This window comes from Musa acuminata, chromosome BXJ2-2, assembly GCF_036884655.1.
Source record: "Musa acuminata AAA Group cultivar baxijiao chromosome BXJ2-2, Cavendish_Baxijiao_AAA, whole genome shotgun sequence".
In the NCBI taxonomy this organism is placed as follows: domain Eukaryota; kingdom Viridiplantae; phylum Streptophyta; class Magnoliopsida; order Zingiberales; family Musaceae; genus Musa; species Musa acuminata.
In genome coordinates this window covers 29,116,332-29,131,090 of record NC_088339.1, presented here as the reverse complement: position 1 = coordinate 29,131,090, position 14,759 = coordinate 29,116,332, and the positions used below count along the sequence as shown (strand labels likewise).

The 14,759-nt window shown below is 40.6% G+C and overlaps 3 protein-coding genes across 4 annotated transcripts; all 3 read right to left on the bottom strand.

Moving 5' to 3' along the window:
* Positions 1-415: 415 nt before the first annotated feature.
* Positions 416-4,339, bottom strand: LOC135605887 (serine/threonine-protein kinase 54-like). Its single transcript, XM_065096465.1, has 6 exons — positions 3,756-4,339; positions 2,536-2,657; positions 2,080-2,276; positions 1,750-1,924; positions 909-1,043; positions 416-844 (listed from the first exon to the last, which is right to left on the bottom strand). Exons 1-6 carry the CDS (start codon positions 4,000-4,002, stop codon positions 632-634), a joined length of 1,089 nt encoding a protein of 362 aa, XP_064952537.1. The 5' UTR covers positions 4,003-4,339; the 3' UTR covers positions 416-631.
* A 1,462-nt stretch (positions 4,340-5,801) lies between these two features.
* Positions 5,802-7,300, bottom strand: LOC135605020 (transcription factor bHLH162-like). Its single transcript, XM_065094689.1, has 3 exons — positions 7,019-7,300; positions 6,392-6,709; positions 5,802-6,127 (listed from the first exon to the last, which is right to left on the bottom strand). Exons 1-3 carry the CDS (start codon positions 7,154-7,156, stop codon positions 6,059-6,061), a joined length of 525 nt encoding a protein of 174 aa, XP_064950761.1. The 5' UTR covers positions 7,157-7,300; the 3' UTR covers positions 5,802-6,058.
* A 3,789-nt stretch (positions 7,301-11,089) lies between these two features.
* LOC135605886 (protein NUCLEAR FUSION DEFECTIVE 6, mitochondrial-like) lies at positions 11,090-14,441 on the bottom strand. Of its 2 annotated transcripts, none has more exons than XM_065096463.1 (3): positions 14,218-14,441; positions 13,730-13,857; positions 11,090-11,363 (listed from the first exon to the last, which is right to left on the bottom strand). In XM_065096463.1, the coding sequence occupies exons 1-3, from the start codon at positions 14,379-14,381 to the stop codon at positions 11,344-11,346; spliced, it is 312 nt and encodes a 103-aa protein (XP_064952535.1). In that variant the 5' UTR covers positions 14,382-14,441; the 3' UTR covers positions 11,090-11,343. The 2 variants fall into 2 exon arrangements, with proteins under 2 accessions (XP_064952535.1, XP_064952536.1); XM_065096464.1 differs by having other exon boundaries at positions 13,730-13,848; positions 14,218-14,433.
* Positions 14,442-14,759: the final 318 nt, after the last annotated feature.

The following is a 14,759-nucleotide window of genomic DNA, read 5'->3' as shown; positions in this document are numbered from 1 at the left end:
CCATGTCTCCTCCACTTCGTTCTCTGCCTACTTCACCGTTCGAGGCCATCTGTGGCAGGAGGCCGCCATAAATATGGCGAGTTCCACCACCTGTCTGCCCAAGGCCAACATCCATACACACAAACGGCGATAGCATTTCGGATCACCGTCGGGACCTCAGATAGAAGTTATTATGTAGTTCTTATCGACAAGTTCCATCAAACAAGCAAGCAGCTCGGCGACAGAGAATACTTAAAAGACTCCATGAATGGTAAACACATTGGATACCATAACATGATGGTTAATGCTACACGTCCCCACCTTTGTCTGCCTGACAGTCCTCTTACATGAGTAATTACCAGCTGCCACTTGTCTCTGCAATGAAAATGAAGATGCAGCCTTGTGCTTCTTCATGTCCACATAAGATGATAGGCCATAGAAGAATATTAATGCGTAGGTGTGGTAACCAGAGTACAAGTGAGAAGCCAAGTTATACACATGAAGATGAATGTCTTTACATCATCACATAAAGAACATACTCTAGATGCATTGCTATAATATCTCAGCTCTGCATCGACATTTGCAATTGATTGTGCAAATTGCTGTGTCTCTTCCAAGTTTAAACATCCCCAGAGCAATGGCTTGCAGCCGATCAAGGGCCTCGGTACCTGCCGAAACACCCGCAACATCCCTGATGTTGCTGATCTGGAGGTATCATACCTCCCCCCTTTGATGTATCAATGGCTTCCAACATGGCTACCACTTCATCCATCTCCGGTCGTCTGTCAGGGTTTGCATCCCAGCAGGTTTTCATCACATGTGCCAGAGAGCTCGGGCAACAGCGTGGTATCTCTGGCCGCAAGTTCTGCGAATTTAAGGATGATCAGTTGTGATCCGACCAGCTGTTGGACTTTGGGAGAACTGCATACCTGCCGCACGACTGCAGATGTGATCTCGGAAAAGCTAAGGTCAGGATATGGCATATCACAGCAGTATATCTCCCACAGGCAGATACCAAAGCTATAAACATCACATTTTCGATTATAAGGGTTGCCATTAAGGACCTGCAAATGTGTCACTACCATGTTACTGCTTCATGGTTAAACAAGACAATGGAGTAATTAAGACAAACCCTTATGTCACTGAAATGTAATCTTTAACAAAGAACAGATTATGCTGTACTTGTACCGAGCTACATTCATTTCACCTCCCTTTTCACTCGTTCTTCTATCTCAAGGAAAGCTCCATTTCGATTCTTCTCTATTTTGTCCATCATTTTGTTTGTGTCTGTCTAGATGAATCTTTAATCTTTCTTTATCAACAAACCTAATAGTTCCCTAACAAAATTCAGGAGAAGCTTTCTTTCAGTATGTTTTCTGTCAGATTGACTTTTTCTTCTTTTCTAGCAAGCAATCATACATAGTGCAGACAACATGCATACATCATTCTGTTATCTGTGTATACAGCCAGGAACTAACTTTCACATTCATATATGTGTCTAATTATTTCCTTGTTACAAGCGTCTAAGTTAAGACAACCTAATATGTCATCTTGATGCCATGGACTCAAAGAACAAAAAATATCATAGCATGCTTATCATAAGCAAATCTTTCTTTCAAGACGATGTATTGATACAACACACAATCTAAATGAGTTAATCTTTAATGATTATGACAGCTCCACAAATAGTTCATGCTGCTGAAAAATGTACTGGAAAGAATATTGAGAAAAGAAATGATGGTGTTTAACATCACAAAAGGGATCTTATACCTCTGGTGCCATGTAACCAAGGGTTCCTGTCTCACCCGTCATGTCATTAGGATTTTGAGCCTCAATTCGAGCAACGCCAAAGTCAGCAATTTTCACTCTTCCTGTTCTATCTAGAAGCATATTTTCTGTCTTCACATCTCTGTGCACAATCTTTTTGGAATGAAGATAGCTTAACCTACAGATAGAGATGCAAATTGCACAAACAGATTTATTTTGCAAAGAGCTCTTTTAACAGGGATCAGAAGCATGAAAGTATTTATACATTCAAGCAGAAAAAATATGTGGTGAACTAAGAGCTTCTGAATCAAAGAACTTAAGACCGACTCTCACCCGCTTGCAAGATCCAAAGCCATCTGGACGACTATTTTGAAAGCTATTTTTCTTCTGTGGTGTTTTATAAGAAATGATTTCAGTGCACCGCCAGGGAGATACTCAACGACAACACAGCAAATATTGCTTGGCATGCTAAGATGACCATTTTCTGTTTGTATGTTAAGGTCTGTTGCTCCAATGGCAGCACCGATAAACTGCAAATAAAAAGAAGTTTAAAATGACATAATGCCACACAAACAAGAAGAATTAGTAGATAACCATATTAAAAAAGATGAATGCAGAGAAGATTTCCAACCAGATGACACCTTGTAAACCTAATCTTTCTGCTTAACATGACGGCAACATAAAAGAACTAAATACATCAAGCAAATGGACACGAAAAGCATATGACTCGGATTAAAGTTTTGCAATAGTTACAGAAATAATATCGTATCTTTACGTAACTATCTTTACCTTAGTTACATTGGGATGATCAAGCTGATGCCAAACTGAGACTTCTTGAGAGAAGGCTGCCCGCAGTGCCGCAACTTCAGCTTCCGTTCTGTTTCCGTCTTCGCCCCAGTCTAGCAACTTCACTGAGAGCAGTAAAAAAGATATCCTTTAACAACTAGCAAAAGAAGTGCAGCGTACACGCTGAATGTGTAATCGTCTTCAAATCCATGGTCAACATGCAAAACTCAAAAAAAAAAAAAAAAAATCTTGCATCAAAACAAATGAGCAAGAGGGATGTGGTTTCCGGTGCTCACTCAGGTAAACCCCAGAGAATGATTCTGAAGCAAAACACAACTTTTATTAGTCTGTTTTACATATTTAAGTGCCTGCTAATGCTGAAACAGATGAACTACCATGCATCAAACACACACAATGTCAAACTCAATCACCCCAGAGTGCATAGCATATCAACCATTTCTTGTCATCATTTGTCAGTGCTACAGCTTTCTGTTCTGCTTTAGATATCACAAGACCAACACCCACGTCAAACCAGTAATAGTTGTTTAGTTCGGTTCACATGAAGTACAAGGGAGAAAACAACTGATGCAACAAGTGTCACGGAAAACACTCCACCCAGCATGTGAAGTCACAGGCAGGTTTGTGGCTACATCAATGAACAATAGCCTTTATAAGCCCAACCGGGGCGTACCAAACCCCAAAAGGTGAAGCATATCACCCGGCAAACACAAGAGCAGAGACGTAAACAGAAAGATCATGGTATCACAAATGGAAATTTGCATTTGAATCTTCTCCAAACTGATGACGAGACAAGTAGGCATACTTTTCCCCTTCATTTCCATCACTACGTAAAGGAACAAGCAGAGTCTGTGCATCGTAGAAAATACGAACAGATTCAGCAGGAGACGGAGAGAAAGGGCATAAGTCTAAACGGATTCCACAGAAAAAAAATAAAAACAAATAATCTAGAAAAAAAAAGGGAATTCTTCGAAAGATGATGAAGCACTTCGAAGCAATTGAATTCAGTAGATTCGACGCAAGACAAAGAGGGGATGTCTCGAAGAGTTCGAAGGAAATCACGAAACGAGAAAATTCGATGAAGCAAAAAGCCCTAATCGATCGCCAAAAAGATCAATTTTCGGCAGTAAAACGCAAGCATTATTGGACAGAGAAGACCAAATATGCATCGGAATTCCTCCTATCTCTCCGATCTCTTTTTTTACCGGCGACGTCCTGGCCGTCGTAGACCCCACGGTGGACGGTGCCGAAGGTGCCCCTGGCGATTACCCCCTTGATGAGCAGCTTCGATGGGTCGATCTCCCACTCCTCCCTCCGCCTCTCCCTCCTCTCCTCCTCCTTCCTCTTCTCCATCGTCCATGCCCGGCTGAGGTGCCGCTCCAGTTGCTCGTCCAAGCTCTTCAGATCGATCTGGTCCGCCCTCACGAACCCATCTCCGCCCCCTTCCTTCATCTCTCTCTCCCCTCACTCACTCCTTTGCCGCCTCTAAGGCTACCACGCAAAGCCAAAAATATGGGATCTTTATAAGCTTCTCTTCTCTTCTACTCTCACCTCCTCCTCTACTGCATCTTCTCCTCCCCCCATGCCACCCACTTGTATAGGCTACTTCCTCTTCTTTCCATAAAGACTTTCTTCTTTCTTCGTCTCCCCTCTTGTCACTGCTATTCTACTCTCTCCGTGTTTGTCTCACACACACACCACACACACTTTCTCTCTCTATGGTTCCATTTGTGCACATGGGTTGCCTCTCTCTCTCTCTCTCTCTCTCTCCCCAATCAAAGCCTGTTTTATATATTTCCCACCTTTCTATCTATTATCAAGAGTCCATGATCACAAGAGACATCTAAATCCATCCTCTTGTGCCTCTTCTTCTTCTGCAGTATTTTTAGATTTCCTTCACGGCTCTCCTTTGACTCCAGACTTACATCCACCTTCCGTGCCTCCTGAGACATTGACCTTCCTGCCTTATGTTAGCATGCATGTGGTGGTCATCTGAAAGAGATTGCGGATGTAATGGTGGTGGACTCTGCCATTGCGTTTGGACTCGAGACTAGTGAAATGATCAGCCAAACCAAAACTATATCTTCATGATTTATACAAGCCTTTATTCATATTTCTCTTTTGTGAGCCAAACTAATTTTAGTGAGTATCATTGTATGCCATCATCCCCACAAGAAATAGAAGATCACATACGTGTCCGCTATAATGACGGCCCCGATGAAGATTCCATGTACAGTGAATTAGAACCCTGCATTTATAAGTCATCAAAGATATCTATCATGTATGATTCCACATTCAGGCACCTTGATTGATCGACCATTAATGATGCAAAGATTTCTACAAGGATTTGGGAGAAAGACATCAAATCAGAATCCCTTTATCTGTACCCTTTTCGAGTGCATGGTTGAAGGGGTTATATGTAGAGGATGATTCCGAGACCACATTCCTCTGGCTGCGACTTTTGGGCATCTTCATTCCAAAAAAATTGCAGCAGCAGAAGCAAAGACCGATCGTGTCACATTTACCTATGTAGTCAACCATTAATAGTCGATCGACGTCTGCGTGAATCACATTTATATTTTTAGACTGTTACGTTTGGAAACATATTTATATATATTTTTTGGAAATATATTCATCTATTTTGAGAACAGATTAATACATCAGTATATATTTATTAAAATTTTAAATGCATAATTTCAAATATTGTGTGCCATTTTTAGTTAGTAACATTAATTTTCCTCCGATCCATCGAACGTGAATATATTGTGAAAATATATTACTGATTTGCAATTATGTTTATAATATTATGATAGATAAGCTATTTATGCACGAAACTATTAGAGTCCGTTGACGAGTTCTTCTCGAAGCAGTTCGGGCTGGAAAATATATGTGGGCTCAATCGTCCATCTTGTAAACTGGGCCTCCGAGACATAACCGGGCCGGTTCCTGGATCGCCGCCGCCAGCCGCCAGCCGCCCACCGGGAACACGTGAGGAAGCGCCGTCAATTTGATGTCCCGATTCCCGGGGTAGCGACGAAGAAGATGCAGGGGGATGCGCTCACCGTCGGTGATGGTAAAACGACGCAACACGGAGCATTTGATGACTAAAAGTTTTCTATTTAAGGGTTTCATTCTGCCGCCAGTTTTCTATTGAAGGGTTGTCGGATCGCCGACACGGTCGAAGAAAATGTTTGGTGAGTACGAGGAAGATTCCCATACGAGCGCTAAGAACGTGTTTAAGAGAACTAAAATGCCACTGAAACAAGAGAAGCTTCCATTAGTCAATAGTCTGCAGACTACAGAGGGTACAACAATCGTGCAAGCTCCAAGCATCAATCTCAACTCAAAAAAAGGAAAGAGGAAAGCAGTACGTCTGTTCGTGGTGTTGGGATCATCTTCTTCTTCCTCCTCCGACGAAAATGATCCATATCAATAGCAGTCTTAAAAAAAGTGCATGGTACACGTCCATATGTCCTCAGGAATCTGGAAAACCATGTCTCCTAGATGATTACTTAACCAGCTCCTTCAGTCTCTCAGATACCCTCGTAGCCTCCAAGCCAATTCTGGTGCTGACAGCCTGCAAACACAGGTAATAACAGCTCATCACACATGTAGGTTAAATGCTGTTGGCTAACAGGAAGACCGACACATCCTGATCGATTGGAGTCGTAGCTGCAAACACAAAAAAACCATGTTTTTTTGGGAAGGATTTCATTAACCTAGGTAAGGTAAGGTGTCCTGATCCTATAAACAAAATCCCTTGCCTGGACATAAATCATCATCTGCCTTAGCTCGAGCTACCCAAACTAGTAAAGAGCAAAGAGAGAAGGATCGTGATCACCTGCGAATGTATTGTGTGGTAGATCTTGTCACCGACGACTGAGAAGCTACCATGGATGACTTCGGCACCTTCTTCCTCGAGAACATTGATCACCTCATGGAACATGAAGCTCTTGTTCACACCACTTATCAGAAGTATCTCCAGGTTCAGATCCTGGTATTTTACTTCAATGATTGGCAATAGATAGCCCGTTCCCATCTCATTTCTGGCCGCGCTGGTCTGCACGAGCCTTCTCTGCTTCAACTTTTCGATCCTTGCACGAAGATATTTGATGTAAGATGTGGCTTGATCCAAGTTGTCTTGCTTTGTCATTATATCCTGTAACTCAATAGCAATTCTTGTATTATAATGTAGCAGATGATGGAAGAAAAGTAGACAAGTCCACGACTTTTATCTCAGGACATACAATTACTGCAATTATTTTGTCCATCGATTATTAGTTTAAGAATACTTTGTGAGAGGAAGGAATGTCAACGTGGATGATGGCGATGACGCATTCTGAGATCAATCAAATCATGTAAGAGAAAGAAGAAAGAGAGAGAAACCCATTCATCAGGCAGTAGGGTTCTGATGGAGATAAAACATCCGAGAAAGAAATAGAAGCGCAGGAAGAAGCAAGATGCTTACCTTTGCCGTGGTTCTGTGTTCCGCGGGAATGATGGAGGAAAGCTTCAAGTACAGGGTCTTCATGTGCAGTCTCCTATATTTTTCCGCCAGCTTCCTCTCCAACTTAAGATCTGCTCGACCACCGTGACAGTTCCTCATGGTATCTCTTCCTGTTGGCAATTAATTATCTCTGCAACTCTCTGCACGCACCTTGTCTGATGATTCCTAGCGCCCGGTGAATATATAGTGGGTGGAGGAGCCGTGTTTAGTGTGGCCGAACCAGGAAAGGAGGAGAAAATCTGTGGTCCGCTGCCGGGTTTGGGAGGATGAGAACAAGAGAGAAGTGAGGAGGAAATCTGTGGTCCGCTGCCGGGATTTAGGAGGATTAGAGAGAAGTTGATATCTGATAAATTTTTTTTCGAGGAAATCTTTTTATTCTGTCGAGGAAAATCTCTCTCATAATCTATATAAATAGGAGAAAGACATGTTAATATATTTAAACTAAAGCTTCTTTAATAAAGTTTCTTCAATAATTCTTATCTTCTATTCCTCTTCTGCTGCAGCTTTCTTCTCTATTGTAGCATCGCTGCAGCTTCCTCCTCTGCTGCACCTCTATTGCAGCTTTCTCCTCTGTTGCACTTCTGCTGTAGTTTCCTTCTATGCTATAGCATCGTTGCAACCTCTTCTACTGCAGCTTATTCCTTTGTTACATACAGTATTGCTATAGCTTTTTTCATTGCTGTAGCTTTCTCTTATGCTGCAACTGTCGTCGTCGTCGTCGCAACCGCAGTAACAACAACAACAGCAGCAACGATTTGCTCTTGCTCTATTCACGAAGCCTCTGACTCGTAAACTGTTTGCTTTGCATGAATCCAAAATTGATATCCTTGACAGAAGCATCATCTTATGGGGGCATGATAGCAAATAAGATTTTCTCAACTATATGAGGAAATCTCTCTACTCTGTTAAGAGAAATTCTTTATTCTGTTGAGAAAAATTCTTCCTCTTATAAATAGGAGAGTGGACAGTATTTAAACTAAAGCTTTTTCAAAATTTCTTCAATAAAGTTTCTTCAATAATTCTTCTTTTATTCTTTTCAACTGAGCCCGAATGCGAAAAATGATGGAATACTGACCGGCCAAACATTTCAACCAAAGCTGGCTCACGTCTACACTACACACTCCGCTCTCGCTGTCTCTCCTTTCTGGATCCGATAACTAACCAAAACTGGCTGTTTTTTTATGCTGATTTGGGTTTATAGGTTCACAGTGCAAATGAATCGAGTAATTTCAGTTAAATTCACCTCTATGGTCGATCTGAATTCATCATTTTATCGTCCTTCTCATTACTATCTGATTCGCTTAAGAACTGCATGCTGTGGCAATCACTTGATGTTCATAATCTGCTATATCAGCACGACAACGTCTTCTCTGAAAGCACAAGTATCGGCTTTTTGTTGGTGGATGTTGATAGCTTTACCTTTGCAGTACCACACACTTGTAATCACGCAAGGTTAATGCTTCGATTTCTAATCAGTCGAGTGCCTTTTTGTTGTGCAATGAAGTCTGCGAAGACAAGGCCACCCTCGTAGCCATTGTTGTCCACCGTGGAGTGTACGAGATCCGAGATCTGCAGGGAGAGACCATGAGGCCATGTTCGATGATAGCCGACCAGAACAATTGAAGCCCGGGCCCTGTGAATACACGCACAGGTAGAGAGCTACACAGAACCCCCATTCTTCTTCTTCGTCTTCCTCTTCTTCCAGATGTGCCACGACTAACACGTTCTGGATTCAAAACATGGATCCTCCTCTTCCTCGAGCCTCCTTGACGACAAGTGCAGGAACACTCGTTGTCATTACGGGCTCGACGAATCTCCTCGAGTGAAACCGAAGAAACCAAGATCACTTACAGGTAATGAGAACAGTTCCCTTCTGTTCCCATACGTTGGAGGTATTGGATTTTCTTTCAGAACACCAAAGGGCGGAATAAATGTGCATCTTGAATCCATGCAGCTGACGTCTTCTTCGATAGAGACTGAACTCAAATCTTAACGAAGATGGGCAACGATGGAACATCAAATAAATTCATTCGATGAAGTAAACTGCCAACAACTTGATTGGGGCTCTTAAGACTCACAGCTGTGCCCATGGCCGGAGCCCGGTGGAGTTCTCCGCCATGTGTATGTGCTTCACGGAGGAAGAGTCATCTCATCCGATGAACAGGACAAACCAAGTTGGAATAGTCATCTTATCCCACGTTTCTCTCTCGACAGTAGACTCGGTTCGGTACAGCTTCCGAACTCGGATACTGGGAAGCTCAGTGAACGCGGCAGTCAACCCATAATACGGGGAGATGCAACGAATAAAGACTGGAATCAGTCACTCGCACTGTAAACAGTAGGAAAGAATGCATAAAGGAGCAATAATTTCAAGAGAAGCGGGCATGGAGAATTCAGTCAAGTTTGGTGTGTGTGCATGTATTTGAATCCTTTTACTCGATTCGAGCGTTCAACCCTCGTCATGCCTCACGTATTATTTTGGCAAGAAGACTGAAAAGCTTTTAGTCGAACGTCATCTAATATATGATTAAAAGAAGGAAGGAGACAGGGCTATCCCCGACCGTTTGCCCATATGAATAAGAATCAGACAAATGATTACAAGTTATCTTCTTTTTGTTAGTTATGTAGAGAAAAGAGTAAAAATAGAATAGATTGTTAGAGGTGATTAAGGATTACCTCATCGTAAAATATTATCCTTTTTTGACTAGATATAAAAACTTATTTTTAATATAATAAAAAAAAGAGGAGATCATTTTGAATGACTTGCGATCATGAATTACTAACTTGAACATCGAAAGATTCACATGAGAATCAATATTTCTATTTCTAAGGGTATCTTTGATAACTGTATGCCTTATCAGTTAGATGAAACATCGGCATTAGCATCATTATTATCAGCCTTCGGAACAATCAAATCATCCACGATTGTACGATTCTTCAGCACAATTATTGGAGTCTCTAAAACGTGTTAATCATCATGTCCCCATCTCAGTACCAACTGTGGACTGCTGATAATTGTAGATGACAACATGTGAAGCCCCCCCCCCCATCAGCCACCAATTATCAAACTTTGCCCATTGCCTTCACGCGTCGACATCTTGTCATTGGTATGTCACTTCTTCCGCTCGGAACCTCACATTCGAGTCGAGGAATAGTAAGCTTAATTCGCCGACATTCTAGTGGTGGAAGTGACAAAGCCGGGTGTTTTGGTCAGTCAGGCGATTCCCAATTGCAATGATGTAAATAATTATTATAACACGCTACTTGGTGCCTACAAATGAACTGCCCAAGAGATCCCTCAACAAGTTCAATCACTACCTCCGCTGGGTGTGATCCTCCGGAAATGTGAGAGCTTCAATTGATGCTGATGACCACAACCTCGCATGAACCAAGAATATGCTGTCCAGTTGAGAAGTGCTATAATTAGTCGCAACATCTTGCAAGTCCTCAAATCAGTCTGACTAAAGTTGGATGCTGCTTTCTACCTGCATGTTTTGCTGAAGGAATCAGAAGAAATGGGTACATTGATAAGCTTGTGGTCACCCACTCTTTTTCTCAACAGCAGAATTGCACAATATCATACAAAAAAGTGTGAATCAGCATGCCGTCTACTACATTTTTCGCTTCAATTATTATCTCGACATCTGTTCATCCTTCTCCAAGCACAAAACACATTGAGGTGCATGATATTAATATGGTTTCGACCTATCCAAAGTAGGAAACAAAAAGAGCTAAAACCAAAACTCCAACAAGCTTGACTATTATAACCAATCAAACGACTAGAATGACAGAATTAAAGGTTTGATGGCTGACAGACTCATAAAATAGCAATTGATTGCTTATCTAACTTACAAACATCATAATGTTTGGCCAGATGACAGCACCTCAAGTAGCAATGTTGTGTTAACATTTGCGCATCCGAATGAAACCTTGCGCATCCAAATATTAAAAACACGCGTCTAAAAAACGTGACTGAAACGTGAAACAGATAACAAAAAGGAAAACAGCTGCAGATGGATGTTCCTGAGAATATGATAAAAAGTTTCAACCACTATAAGAATGACTATGCCAGGAGGTTGCGACACACTTTCATAACACAAGACCAGAAAGGAATTGTTGAGATATTTCTGGTATGCTAGAATTGAAATCCAACGTAACATTTATTTTAGAAGAGAGAAGAACCAAGATCATCGTTTAGAGCAATGACGCCTTCTAGTAAGCACATTGATCAAGAATCAAACTCAGCAATCCTCAGCACAGCATTTGTTTCAAGTTTATCTCTGATGTCATAGAGGCGTTGCAAATCCTACAAAAAGTTATCATGTTACATATGCAAAGCAAATAAAATATCAGACAACATTTCACTAACACAACCAGATGATTTACATGTTCAAGTGATGATAACAAAGGTTCATAACATAAGGTGATGCATTGTTCAAGTGGAAAAGAAAAACTCAGCAAGGTAGATATATTTGGAATTTAACAGGAGTAAATATGATTTAAACCAGCAGAAGTCACTCATTGTCCTGTTTGTTAAGCAACAAAATAAATGACTGTTCATAAGAACAATGCCGGGTTAGGAACATTAGAAAAATGTTTCCTAAAGCAATAGAGTCAAATTCATGATGAAGTTATTGGAAAATAGAAGAAGCACATGCCAAATAAGTACAATGATAACACTAACACTAATTTATAACCTTAAGCAAAACATGGCCTATAGAAATGACCGTAAATAGAACCAATGATAGTTATAGCAGAGATGCAGAAAAGCACTGCCAATGCTAGCAAACAGAAACCAAGTGTTGCTTGTCACCATAAAACATGGTTCCATACTACATAGTTATGTACCACACTTATCGTGCATGCTAGTTACAGTGGATGCATATCAACTTTCTCACTTAAAACGGTCCATATTATTCTTGGACTGATCTGATCTGGCTGTTCGTTATAGAGATGGGTCTTGAAACCCCCAAAAGACTGACGAACACCAGTCAAGTACCAAACAAAATAAATTTCTGATTATTTCAAAACAACTCAATCCACCATGATCCAGTTTGCTTGACCTGACGTTTCCATATTGAAATTTTATGCTGTACAATCCATCTCGAACTTTTTCCTGATTCTGCAAATACTGCCATATAAGATCCCTCACGCATGACTCAGAAATTGAATAAATTGGTGAGGCTGGCATAACATTTCACCGAGTCAAAGGTTGACAAGCATGGATGAAGCTAAAACTACACTGCTGGATAGATTCCCATAACAAATCAGGGATGAACAACAAAAAATTCACGAAAAGATAAGGGGAAACAAGGGAGAGAAGAGACAACAGTTCAGAAAGATATGGGCTGGCACACTCAACTTTTATCACATTACATATATCAGAAATTCCAAAATATCAATCAAGCTACAGGAAATCCTTATTTGACCTTTATATTATATGGACAAATATGAGCAACAAACAATACAAGAACCCCTCTATTAAGTATGATGATTGGTGCCAGTCCGATACTAATCCTTTACTCCAGAACCAAATAAAAACAAGAGTTTAACACTTTTCTTCCATTTGAGTTCCGACAAACATGCCACAGTCTATCAAATGATCAGGACTCAAATAAATATATCATGGTACTCAAACAAACAAGTTTAAGAACTCTGTATTGGAAGCATCTGATGGCCACAAAACATATCTGTTTTGTTTGGTTTTTGAAATTTCATAGAGGAAAAATAAAATTAAGTTTCTAATTTTCAAAATTCAGGCAAAACACTTCACCGAATAAGGGGGTTAAAAGAACAAACTCGAATGAAGGTTATGGGCATACAAGCTCTCAAACCCAATGAATAAGAGGGGGTTATGGGCATACCAAACCAACAGATAAGGGGGTTAAAAGAATTTATTATTCTAGTAATCTTTAGAACTCTGATTTGGATTTGAGAGTTCTTCTTTGGTATGCCCATAATCTTCTTTAACCAAAGAACAAACTCTCAAACCCAAAATCAGAGGTCTGAAGATTACTAGAATAATAAAAACAATATTACACTGGACCTATTCCTTACAAACAGAAAAAACCATAAGACTCCAATGTAACTGATCAAACAGCAGCTAGGAAAGTTAAAAGTTTGTGGTTGAAAATATATCCCATCACCTACTGTTTCTCCTAAAAATTGTGTCTATAATTAGTTGATTTTTCTGTCGAAAAGTTAAATAATGTGATAGTAACCCTGCAAACAGAAAATAAAAACAAACAAACAGAAGTCCTGAGGGACCTCTACAATTATAGAAAAACTAAAACAAAAAAGTATGTTGTGTTAAAATATTCTATAACAAAAAAAAAACAGATAACATCTTTGAGGTCAGTTCCAATTCATAACTAAACTGATCTAAAAGTATATGTGGGACTTGAGAAGTCAGGAAGAATATAAAGAAAGATCTAAACTTGCTAGATTTGAAGTATCTGTCGTAACATTTCAGACAAAGTAAAACAAGTAAACTAACTAAAACTAACCTAAGCAAAACAAACACTTCTGCTACAACAAGTGATACCGTCATAGTCTCTCAATCCAATTCATGGAATCAAACCAATTATGTTTTAAAGTAAAACAGGCAAATTATCATATAATATTTGCTAATTATGATGAACTACAAAAAAGAAGAGAGGATAAACGGATTACCTTCTGAAAGCCAAGTCCAGCCTCCAGGCCTTGCGGAGAGCATAGAAGTGAGCAATGCCGTGGCAGTAACGCTGTGAAAAGGCATCAGAGACTGTGCACAACCCAACTCAACCGCGGACCTGCGGGACCTAATCCGTCAGCAATGCAGACAATTCACATTACAATAACAAAGATACCACTTTCGCCACACACAATCCAACTATAAAACAAGAACCCACAAAAAATATTCAAATAAATAGAAAGATGATGCAAAACGAGAAGAAAAAAAGAATAACAAAACTTCGAAGTTCTTAATTCTGAAAAAAATTGACTGCGTTGATGATCCAAAAATAATTCTAAGGGTGAGCGCTTCCACATGGAAAAAAGTAGATTAGTAAGTACAAAAGATGTAAACTTTTCCAGATCATATCGCCCAAATTCTAAGTTAAAACTAATAAACGAATGGGATAAGATCGAAGACGATGGCGAAAGTTGCGAGGGAGAAGTACCTCGAGATTCCCGAGGGACGCTTGCGGCGCGAGAGCCGAGAGAAGGCCCGAGTTGGAGGAGAAGAAGATGGGAAAGCTCTCGAGGTGGCGGCAACGGAGATCAGAGAAGAAGGGATGCCACGGCATGCGAGGGCTCTTCGTGCGCCGCCAATCGCCGCCGCCATGTTTACTTTTGGCCCTCTTCTAACCTCCGCTATTTTGCCGTTGCGTAGTAGCAGTCACTGTTCCACCGATGCCACATTGACATGGTGGACAACCACGATGCTAACGCCGTATGGTTGACGTGGCTCATGGTATATGACAGTCTTTGCGTAAACAAGGATTCTTCAATCCATTTCACCATGCTAACCTGACATGGCTCAGTCGGCTCCTAAAAATAATTGGTGACTTCATCGAAGCGTCGCTAATCTCGACCGTTCAAGTCAAACTTCCGTACGATACGTTCACGGTTGATTAGTTTCTCCATAGTGCAGATTGAATATGATAATATAATTAATTAGTGAAGTTTGAAACTCGGTCTTTTCACAAAAAATTCTCTTATA

Excerpts from the sequence above, each read along its gene's own strand:
- LOC135605020 (XM_065094689.1), bottom strand. The coding sequence starts at position 7,156 with ATGAGGAACTGTCACGGTGGTCGAGCAGATCTTAAGTTGGAGAGGAAG. Across the intron at positions 6,710-7,018 it reads AACACAGAACCACGGCAAAG|GATATAATGACAAAGCAAGA; the intron begins GTAAGCATCTTG and ends ATTGAGTTACAG. Across the intron at positions 6,128-6,391 it reads ACCACACAATACATTCGCAG|GCTGTCAGCACCAGAATTGG; the intron begins GTGATCACGATC and ends CTGTGTTTGCAG.
- LOC135605887 (XM_065096465.1), bottom strand. The coding sequence starts at position 4,002 with ATGAAGGAAGGGGGCGGAGATGGGTTCGTGAGGGCGGACCAGATCGAT. Across the intron at positions 1,925-2,079 it reads GCTTTGGATCTTGCAAGCGG|GTTAAGCTATCTTCATTCCA; the intron begins GTGAGAGTCGGT and ends CTCTATCTGTAG. Across the intron at positions 845-908 it reads CATCTGCAGTCGTGCGGCAG|AACTTGCGGCCAGAGATACC; the intron begins GTATGCAGTTCT and ends TTAAATTCGCAG.
- LOC135605886 (XM_065096463.1), bottom strand. The coding sequence starts at position 14,381 with ATGGCGGCGGCGATTGGCGGCGCACGAAGAGCCCTCGCATGCCGTGGC. Across the intron at positions 13,858-14,217 it reads CGTCCCTCGGGAATCTCGAG|GTCCCGCAGGTCCGCGGTTG; the intron begins GTACTTCTCCCT and ends CTGACGGATTAG. Across the intron at positions 11,364-13,729 it reads CTGGACTTGGCTTTCAGAAG|GATTTGCAACGCCTCTATGA; the intron begins GTAATCCGTTTA and ends AACTTTTTGTAG.